The 10,979-nt window shown below is 40.3% G+C and overlaps 1 protein-coding gene across 1 annotated transcript; it reads left to right on the top strand.

Annotated features, from left to right (window-relative positions):
- The first annotated feature begins 721 nt into the window (after positions 1–721).
- LOC131724816 (zinc finger protein 271-like) lies at positions 722–2,829 on the top strand. The gene is made up of 2 exons (XM_059017641.1): positions 722–1,175; positions 1,745–2,829. Exon 2 carries the CDS (start codon positions 1,840–1,842, stop codon positions 2,749–2,751), a length of 912 nt encoding a protein of 303 aa, XP_058873624.1. The 5' UTR covers positions 722–1,175; positions 1,745–1,839; the 3' UTR covers positions 2,752–2,829.
- Positions 2,830–10,979: the final 8,150 nt, after the last annotated feature.

Here is a 10,979-nt window from a genome sequence, read left to right as displayed (position 1 = left end):
AATGATGTTATGTTGACGTGAAGTCTTTTTACATTGCAAGATTGAAGTAACGGAAAACCGGCTCTTTTAGTTTGTCGTCCGAAAGAGAACTCCTTCGATCAGAGAACAAGGTTGTACAGCGAGTTGCTGCGCTCAGCATCAGCTGTGTTTGTTACAGCATGTATGTATCTAAAAGCTAATGTTTTTATATTCGGGAGTCGGTCGGATGTTGCTGATCAAAACATGGCGATGTCAATTCCCCCTGGCTGTTCAGCGCGATGGATCGCGTCGAGCTCCACCTACCCGGTATACAAAGCAAACTCCTCTTGTGGAATGTCACTGAAGCCAGGAATTGAAGCGTAATCCTCATTGACATGAGACATTACAGGAACTCTTCTGGGGTTGAAAATCCGTACGCATTTCAAGAACTTAATTGCGGGCTGCCCACTCACTCTCAGTATCACTGATGGACCATTTAACGGTTTTAAGGGTTATTATGAGGCAATGCTTGATCATACGATTTATGCGTAAAATTACGCGGGCGTGTAATTGCGTGATTCCCCGTGGTCTATCTATAGCTTTTCCATATACTTCACAACACCAGTTATACACCGCCTAGTGGAGGCATTGAGGCATTGATCACCCCTCTACCACAAATAATTTAGTAGCAATGTTGGATCCAGCCTCATTCCAGCTCTGGCTATATCCATTTAAAAATAAATAACTAAAAAATAAAAAAAACACCTCCTCATTAAATTGTTCCACCAGAATGACCCAATGACCTCTCTCAATATAATTCTTACAAGGGGCTGGCTTTGAAGAGGAGCCTGGCTGGTAAGTAAGAAATACAATTTTGTACAATTTCTTTCTCACAGATCCCACAGGGAGCCATGCTGTCCCTAAATTTGAAGCACAGGAGGGGCCAAGGATAGAAGCAGTTTACACACAAGAGGAGCCCTTTGACCAGGAGTGGTGTGCAAGTCTAAAGCAGGTTACAGAGCTGACATGTGTTAAAGATGAAGAGGTCCCTCGACTGGAATGTGTTCCTGTTAAAGAGGAATTCATAGAACAGGAATGTGTCCCCATCGCAGAGGAAGTTCCTACTGAAAATAATGTCTGTACATTTGAGGAGAACAACCAGCTGGGATCCAGCCTGTGTGATGATTGTCCACCTGAATGTGAACTGGGATTTAGAGGTAATTATACTTTAGTCATGCCAGCTCAATTTAACCTAACCACTAAATCAGTGGCTTCCAAGTTGCAACATAACTGTTCTTGCTACTGTGGCATCTGCTAGATGTGCACCCACTAATGTTCCACTTCCAAATGTTTTTAGATCTTTGCCTTTCCCTGGTTCTGGTAGACTGTTTGCAGTTGTGCTGCTCCCACGGCTTTATCGTAGAAACGTTTCAATACAGCACTTGCATATAAACCTGATCTTATACTTTTATTCCTCAAAGTGATATTAAGTGGGGTGGAAATCAGTGACTGGTACATGTGAGTGATATTAACCGGAGTGTGTTAATAATCAAAGTGATATTCTCAGGCACTCATTGATACCCATTATATTCTGCCTGGCACATTTCAATGTGGTGGTAATAAAAGGAGGCTAACATTAACAGGAGTGATTTTAAGGGGATTTTGACTCTATTCTCTAAATATGCAGTTCACTCTAGGAGTTGTTCATGGTTATGAGGGGAAGCCCTGCATAAGAATGAATGTGTAAGAATGCTGTACAGTAACCTTGGTCTCTTTCTATCTTTAGCTTCTACAGTAGATGAAGGAGAACACGACTCCACTTCATCACCCCACTGCAAAAACTCTTCTAGTGGCAAACTGCAGAGCAGGAAAGACAGAGAGATGACCCAAGAAGAACACATAAAGAAATTGAGAACTTGCTCAGTTAAAATTCATTATTTACAAGACAGACCACCACTTACTCTGCATAATACAGAGACTGCACATTCTGTGTGTGTGAACAACTCTGAAACCCGGGGCAACTTGAAGACCTTGCCTTTTTCTGCTAAAGCTGGGAAGAGTTCCCGTCAATTAGGCTCTCCTAAAACTCCCAAGGGAAGTCACACAGAAGAGACTTCATTTCCCTGTGCTGATTGTGGGAAGAGATTCAGTTGTTTATCACATCTGAAAACACACCAGCGTGTTCACACAGGAGAGAAACCTCATTACTGCACTCAGTGTGGGAAGAGATTCACACAGTTAGGACATCTTCAATCACACCAGCGCATTCACACAGGAGAGAAACCTTATAACTGCAATTACTGTGAGAAGAGCTTCAGTGAATTAGGAAGTCTTAAAAAACACCAACGAATTCACACAGGAGAGAAGCCATACCACTGTAATGACTGCGAGAAAAGTTTCACTCAGTTACAACATTTAAAAGCACACCAACGAATTCACACTGGAGAGAAACCCTACCACTGTAATGAATGTGAGAAGAGTTTCAGTCTGTTAGAAAATTTAAAAAAACACCAACGAATTCACACAGGAGAGAAACCATACCACTGTAATGAATGCGAGAAGAGTTTCAGTCAGTTACAAAATCTTAAAAAACACCAACGAATTCACACAGGAGAGAAGCCATACCACTGTAATGACTGTGAGAAGAGTTTCAATCAGTTACAACATTTAAAAACACACAAGCTGATTCACACAAGAGAGAAACCACACCACTGTAATGAATGTGAGAAGAGTTTCAGTCAGTTACAAAATCTCAAAAAACACCAACGAATTCACACAGGAGAGAAACCCTGAATGCTGGGAAAGGTTGAATCTGGTGGAACACATTAAAAACCAGAACATATTAGCAAGACAAAAAACCCTGTCACTGAAGAGATTAATGTGATTAAAAAAAAATATAAATAAATAAATATATATATATATATATATATATATATATATATATATATATATATATATATATATATTTGTAATGCATTTAAAGTTAAAAATCCTTTAACAAACAAGCCTCTCTTATAAAAAAAACCCAAAAAAAAACACATTCCTTCACAAAGACACCACAGAAGTGTTTATTGCACAGTCTGCCTTTACACTTTGAAACAGACAAGAGGATAACATCCCGGTCAGAGACATCAGAGCTTAAAAACCGACGCAGTGTGAGATACTGTTTCACACCCTCACTGGTAAGAGAGAGGCATGCTGAGATGTTTAACTCGTGGGAGGTGTTGCTTTCAGATATCCCACTGACTGAGGCTGCAATCATTAATTCAGCAATAAACATCTATTGATGGGGACACATGGGACCGTGCCAGGACTTAAATGTCTTTGTTTCATATGATTGTCTGTCACGTGTCCTCCCATCTGCTGGTAATAAAAGCCATGCACCTTCCACAGAGGAGGGTGAATCTTGGAGTTCCAGACGCATACAAAACACAGCATGGCAAAACATTACCAATAGAAACAAAATGAATAAACTTGAATAAAATGTATTTAAACAAATACAATTACACACTGGAGCATACCGGTACTTTCATGTAAAGTTTATGGAACCCAAACCAAAAAGAAAAAACAATATCGTAGGTACACGATAGAGAGTTAGGGGTGTAGTGTTTTGGATTGTCAAGCAGAAACTAGTGTAGCTCTCGCTGTAGCTTTGCCGTTTTGGGGATAGCCATGGGATCAACTCATCTTCCTCACCGAAGCCCTGCCTGGATCAGATGACCGCGAGTGTTTAGTTGTCTTGCTGATTGAAGAGAAAGAGATGCATAATTAAGAAATTAATATATACATTATACATAATTGCAAAAAACTACATTAACGCAGTAGTTTGGGTTGATTTCATCACCACAAAAGCAAGGAAATGTGGCGTTAGGGTTTTTAACCCTACATAGTAAATGGAGCAAAATAGTAAAACACTGCTGATGGTTTGTATTTACATAGTTTTTTAAATCTGTGATGCAGGTAAACAAAAAAAAATGAAGTGTCTCTTAAGGTGGTTCACACTAGACAATACAAGTGACTTCATGTGAAGCAGTAGCCCTTTATGTCAGTTTAAACAGATTTTGACAGAGTAGACAGAATTATGCGTATAACCCCGCCCCCCGCGACGAGCGTTCCGCTGAACAGTTTCCAAATGTTTGCAAGTATGAATGAGCAATATGTTAAATCCTTGCTCTCCCTTCGTGCGGCTGACACATCTGCGGATCACTAACTTATACAAAGGTAAGAACGCTTCATTATGTTGACTTTTTTCATGATGGTCGTGTATGTGTTTAGTTGGGGGGATACGTCTATTATATGATACTGTTTTTTTGTTTATGACTCCTCATCTGTATGATGCATGGGAGGAGTCACACACCTCGGAGACGAGTGTCCAGTGAACAGTTTCCGAATGTTTTCAGACTAGTGAAATTGGATGCTCTGCTGCATTTCTGAAAATATTGTCAAACAACACTTATCAAGCCATTAAAATGTACATTGTTAATACTGCAAATACATCAACAAAAACAAAACATGCATCAAAAGCCATTTGGTATGCATTCTGGGAGCTGTAGTTCAAACTGGAGAGCGTGTCTATGTGATTGCATTGTTTCAAGGATCCCCGGAACTACAGATTCCACAGTGGCCTGACGACCCTTGAGCAACTTTGCTGACCCAATCAGCAAACCGTTTGTGTAAGGGGAGAGGATTTCAAAAAGTCCCGGATGCTAGCCTGCAACAACAATAATGAGAAGAAAGGAAAACAAATAAAATTGCAGGTAACAGGCAAGAATAAAGCTGGTACAGACGAGTAGGAAAGGTGGACGAAACAGGCAAGTATACATATGGTACAGGTAAGCTGGTAAATGGAAAATAAGGCCAACAAGGAGAAATGGGTGGAGTGTCCAGTGAGCCTCAAATAAACCTACATACACACGACACAAAAACAATGCCCAGACAGAAAGATAAGAGGTAAATTAAATGATCATAGATGGTAACAATAAAACAACAGTTTGGATGACAATGGATGGTTCCTGAAAGTTAGGTCAACAGAGCAGCAATGGAATTGAAAACCAAACAAAGTAACAAAAGAACAAAAAGCACAGGAAACAAAGTAGCAAATTAAATTAGAAAAAAAATCCAAACAGAAAAGGAATGATCTCACCAACTGATAAGGAAGTCCAGCAAAGAGTCCAGTAATGATGGTGATTGTAGAAAGTTGAAAAAATTGAGTATGTTGAAATTGAATCTGTCCAGTAATGCTGAGTTGAATGCTGAACCGTTGTTTGGAAAAAAAACATCAGGAGGATCAGGAAAAAAATGGAGACTGAACACACAAAACAACAAACACTAAACAGACCTTACTTGCACAGCTACACTTCAACAAGCAACAGTGAAACAAAAATAAGAGTTTAGACAATGTGTAGGATACAACAAAAAAAAAATTGAATGACTGCACTGGAGTGATCTGAAGTAGTTTAGGGTCACTGATATTTTACGTTTGTAATGCTGTTAGTTGTGATGGATTCCTAAGAATAAGGGAGTCGCCCTCCAGGCCTCATCAGCCAGCTTTAGTACAGGTGCTGGCTTCTAAGGAGCTCTGAGATTGGAGGAGTGGATATTTGAATGTGCCAATGGGGAGAGAGGATGAACATAGGGTGGTTGCAAGGAACTGTGGGAAATGAAGTTTTCACCTGGCCAGGCTACTGACCTAAGGGACAGGTGGGTGAGACTTACACCTACATTATGTACTATGGGAATTGCTAAAAACTTACCAAGAAAATGTTATAGATGTGACATTTAGTTTTATAAACACAATTTTGAATCACTGTAAAGTAGTTTACATTATCCAAAGAAAATGTAATATTAGTAACGTGGTATTACATACTCAAAATGTGACATATTAACACATGTGTAACTAAAACATGTATCCTACCATTGATACCTACAATGTACAGAAATCAGACTACTGAAAATAGTTTTTTACAGTAATTTTAAATGGCTGTAAAGAAAAGGCAGAAATTGAACAAAAATAATAGAACATGCATAAACATATACACCCTTTTAGTGGAAGATATATTTTGATCTACTTTCTTTCATGACCATGGTCACTATCATGGAATTGTCCTAAAGCAGAATATGGGGATGATTTGTTCAGTGAGTTGCACACTACAATTTAAGACAGTGTCCCTTTGTGTGTCCCCTAGATGTGACCTGAAATAAAACACTTAAAACAAAATTCATTATTTGAATTAAAACTCCAAAAGGGGCATTTTCAAGATATGCACCTTTGGCATTCATTCTCAGGTGAGAAAAATCAGTTTTTCGATTTCCATTGATAAACTGTATATTGGGAGGTTTTATCTCGCAGTCAGAGCCTATCAACAACAAAACTATGTTTGAGGTGTGAATTTCAGAATTGACCAAAGCTTAGCATTGACTTGAAGGAGATGGAGACGTTGGGGGTCATTTCCGTTCAGGGCTAGTTTTATTATAAACGCAGATGCAACCCAGACTGGCTTATGACCAGTTCTGCAAACTCAGTTCAGTTCTAGAAAAGCAATTTTCAACAGGACGATTTGAAGTCGTAAGCCTGCGACTCTGCATAGTAAATCGGCATTTGAATGACCTCAGCAAGTAAAACACGCCCACTCGCCGAGGGATGCGCTGGAGAAGTTTGAAACACAAACAATGGCTCAGACGGGTTGTTCTAATAAAAGAGAACTTCAGAGGAAGAGACACACTCATTGCAAAGCAGAAAAAAAGAAGGCATGACAAACAATAGTTAATAAAGTTAATGCTGTGACAAAGGCTTCAAAAAACACTGCAGTCATCACAAAAGGGTATTATATGTTAAAGCCTGTGCTAAAGACAAATTATCAAACAAAAAAAATAACTATGAGGGGCACTGGAGGGGGGGCCTCCCACACACATACAATTAACCAGTGCTGAAGAACGGGGGTCCGTAATTATTAATCCACTTCTGATCGGGGAAGTCGGTGGCCATGATAGTTTGGGACTCAATGAAGTGGAGTCTAATGTTCCTCAGCCAGTAACATTTGCAGGTTACATTAGCACTTTTGCCGAAACCCAGCTGGCAGTGTTGCTTGCAGGGGGCATAGGAAAAACGATATTTACTTGCCCTCTTAACCAAAGTAGCCATTACCAGGCTGATGCAGTTATACATTGAAGACTGGCAGATACCAATATTGCTGCAACGATTATTCAAATTCAGCAATTAAATCGTGAATTTTGCCATCAATCGATGAATACTTTGATCATCGATTCATCTACCCCCCGTCCCTCATCGCAGATAGAGCGTGCTTAAGCCTTGTTTGCTGTGCGGGTGATTATTTAACAGTGAGCAAGCAGAAGCAAGCAGTGATGCGAGCCCCTCCCTCCAATACACACCCTGACAGTTTTTAAGCAAGAGAGTAAATGTTGAAAAGCTGATTACTGAAGTGTCTAGATATTCCAAGAGCTAAAACTTCTAGAAAAAAAGACAAAATATAAAATAGTGAATGCAGAGACAGTAGGATTAGTATTCGTTTATTTATTTATGGCAAGTGCTTCCCGTAAATTACAGTATAAACAGATATACAGACTCTCAACTCGGGCTAGACTCCCCGTGTCGTCTGTTTTCTTGGTTTTATTTAATCTGCCACTTTCTGTTATTTTTTTACACTAGGATCTCTTCCTCATCCATCAGGTTATTTTACTCCCCCACACCAAACATGCATAAGAAAATCGCATTCTGTGTGTGCTGCCTGCGTTCAGTTTGTAAAAAAAAAGTCAGTCCGCCCAGCCCAGCCCCACCCCACCCCAAAGTATACTGACAAATGTTATTAATACACGTCAAAACAACCAGCACTATTGGTGTGTCAGTACGAGACAAAATGAGTTAAAATGTATTCAAATTAGGGGGGGCTCCCGAGTGGCGCATCCAGTAAAAGCACTCGCTAGCGTGCAGGATGCGCTCTATAGCCTGGACGTCGCTGGTTCGAGTCCAGGCTATTCCACAGCCGACCGTGGACGGGAGCTCCCAAGGGGCGGCGCTCAATTGGCCGAGCGTCGCCCGTGGGGAGGGAGGGTTAGGTCGGCCAGGGTGTTCTCGGCTCACCGTGCAGCAGCGACCCCTGTAGTCTGGCCGGGCACCTGCGGGCTTGCCTGTAAGCTGCCCAGAGCTGCGTTGTCCTCCAACGCTGTAGCTCTGAGGCTGCTGCACGGCGAGTTCGCAGTGTGTAAAGAAGCGGGCGGCTGACGGCACACGCTTCGGAGGACAGCGTGTGTTCATCTTCGCCCCTCCCGAGTCAGCGCTTGGTAGCGGTGAGCTGAGCCTAAAAAATAATTGGGCATTTCAAATTGGGGAGAAAATAATAAAAACTAATTGGCAACGACTAAATTTATATATAAAAAAATATGTATTCAAATTAGGTTCGGGTTTTTCAAAATACAATAACAGTTACAGTGTATATATGTAAAGATAGAGAGATAGAGAGATAGAGAAATAGATAGAACCATGTTTGATGCTTTTTTTTACTGTAAAGGTTATGTATTTAATCACACACTGATCAACGTAACATATGATCCATATATATCCAGAGATGATAAATAACAAAAGCAATTTAAGTATAAACATTACGATTAAATACCAATAAAAAACGCACAAATATTTTTTTTTTGTTTTTACTCTGAATAGTGAAATGAAACCGTCACCTGACTCGTTTAAGACTACGTGGTGGGTTGGTGGGTGGGTGGGGGGTGGTCTTTGTCCGAGAGCGTTTGTTTTCAGTAGCAGGCTCTATAGCCTCAAGGACGAGGGCAAGCCTAACCCCAGAACATGTTGCTATGCTGGTGTTCTTGCATTCAAATACAGTGGACTTTGTATTGCCACGTGACTGACTTCAAGAGACCAAATATAATTCATAAAAAGTCTATTAAGATTTGAAAACAAAACAGGTTATTTATTTTCTATTCTGATTCAAACATTCAGAATCCTAAAAGGTATAGACAATGTCAACACAAGGGACTTCTTTGACCTGAAAAGAGAAACAAGGACCAGGGGTCACAAAGGGAGATTAGATAAAGGGACATTCAGAACAGAAAATAGGAGGCACTTTTTTTACACAGAGAATTGTGAGGGTCTGGAACCAACTCCCCAGTAATGTTGTTGAAGCTGACACCCTGGGATCCTTCAAGAAGCTGCTTGATGAGATTCTGGGATCAATAAGCTGAATGGCCTCCTCTCGTTTGTAAACTTTGTTATGTTCTTATTTGTTTAAAGTACATCCTGCTGTGAAATGTAATACTGTATAGAGAAGTTAGACAATTTGTGTTTTGTTTTACAAGTAAAGAAAATGCCTCCCCCCCCCCCCCCCCACGTCATTCCATTGTTAGAAAAAAATGTATCGAAAAGCAATAATTGACATAGTTTTTTGTCTTATGAAGTGGTCAACAATAAATAGTTTCTGCTTGTAAAGTTACAGTTAATTTGTGGTATGTTTAATAGTCTCAGTGCATTATTTAGCTGCCATCATTTGGCAATTTTTCTTTTTCAGAAGGATACTATGCTGAGTATTCTTTATTTAATACTTTATTTCAGATACTTTAGAAATTGTAGAGTATTTTTTGTTCCTGAAATAGTAAAGCTCTGATCGCTAACTCTAAGACATGTTCATCTGACTGGTCAAGAAAAGTCACTCTGGTCCTACATACTCTCTTCCAGGGTATCCCCTCCTTCTTTCCTCAAGCATTCTAAACTGTAGAAGATGTCATGTCATGTCATGTTTGTTTCACAATTTCAAACAGCTCTAGCCGTGCTTATGTTTGTGTTTAAGTAGATTGGGTCAAAACCACATATGCTGTCATTAATTACAAACTTAACAGAATAGTGTTACCCTCATTAATGCATTTCACACAAACCTGGCTATTCTTAATTAAAAAAAAAAAAAATACGGCTCATTGCAACAACTGCTACTCATTTAGAACAACTCAAAGCACACCTGAATCAGAGAGAGCCAACACGGCGAGATGCGATCATTCTACGGATTGAAAATTGCAGGTAAACTGGTAGGTGGGTCAAAAAGAGCAGGGAACGCTCTGAAACCTCCACAACGTTCTGACAAAACCTTGCTGACGCAAGGCTAGTTTTTCAGTGCAACTCCGATATTGAAAACCGGACACAGCTGGGACTCTGTCCTTGCACCCAATAAAAATCGTGCAAGCCCTGTTAGCTGGGGAGTTCCGTATAATAATCCTAATGTTCAAACTAAGAGAAAAGTGGAATATTGCATACGCAATAACAATCTACACTGCTCCCTCGCTATAAGGCTCTCGATTACAACGTGCCTTGGATATAACGCTCCTATAGCAGGTCCCCCAGTTCCCAATACTAGTGATTCATGCAATCCTTCTACAATAAATACAGTACCAGTGTTGTTCAAACTGTAAACAACTTCTCAGGCTCTCCCTTTTGATACAGTATCTGAACTGAAGAAAAGCTGCGCTGGCACTTTGTAACACAGACGTCTTATTCAACATTCATTTCATAACTAAATAAATATTAGGCCTATTACGTGGTTATCTTTCCTAATGTATTTACTTTTTTGCTGCGAGAGGAGCTGCAGCTTTTTCTGGGAGATGAGACACTTCAGCCCCGCTCCTGCAGCCGAGCTTGGGGCGAGCCCGTCCCCTCTTCCCCTCGCCCGACCCGCTCTCTCCTTCTCGCAGTTGGTTTGCTTGTCTGTCGCTTCGAACTGAACTCCTTACCACCGTTTAGCCAGGCTATTTATAGTTTAAAAAACGCTAATTAAAATAATCCACGAGTGGGAATGTTACCTTTTCTTTTTGTAAAAAATAGTGTTGATTACATGCTGCTTTATTCACTATATGTGCATTATAGAGAGGGAGTTATTTTATTTTGTATTTTAGTCAGATGTGTGTTGTGTCCCGCAGCGCCCTGCTCCCCCTCCCCCTCGTTTATAACGCTCTTCAGTTATAACGCTTATATTGTGTGTGTCCCGAGACCTGCATTATAGCGAGGG

Source organism: Acipenser ruthenus, chromosome 57, assembly GCF_902713425.1.
Source record: "Acipenser ruthenus chromosome 57, fAciRut3.2 maternal haplotype, whole genome shotgun sequence".
Classification (NCBI taxonomy): Eukaryota; Metazoa; Chordata; class Actinopteri; order Acipenseriformes; family Acipenseridae; genus Acipenser; species Acipenser ruthenus.
Note: the sequence above shows the minus strand (reverse complement) of the source record. Positions and strands in the feature narration are given on the sequence as shown.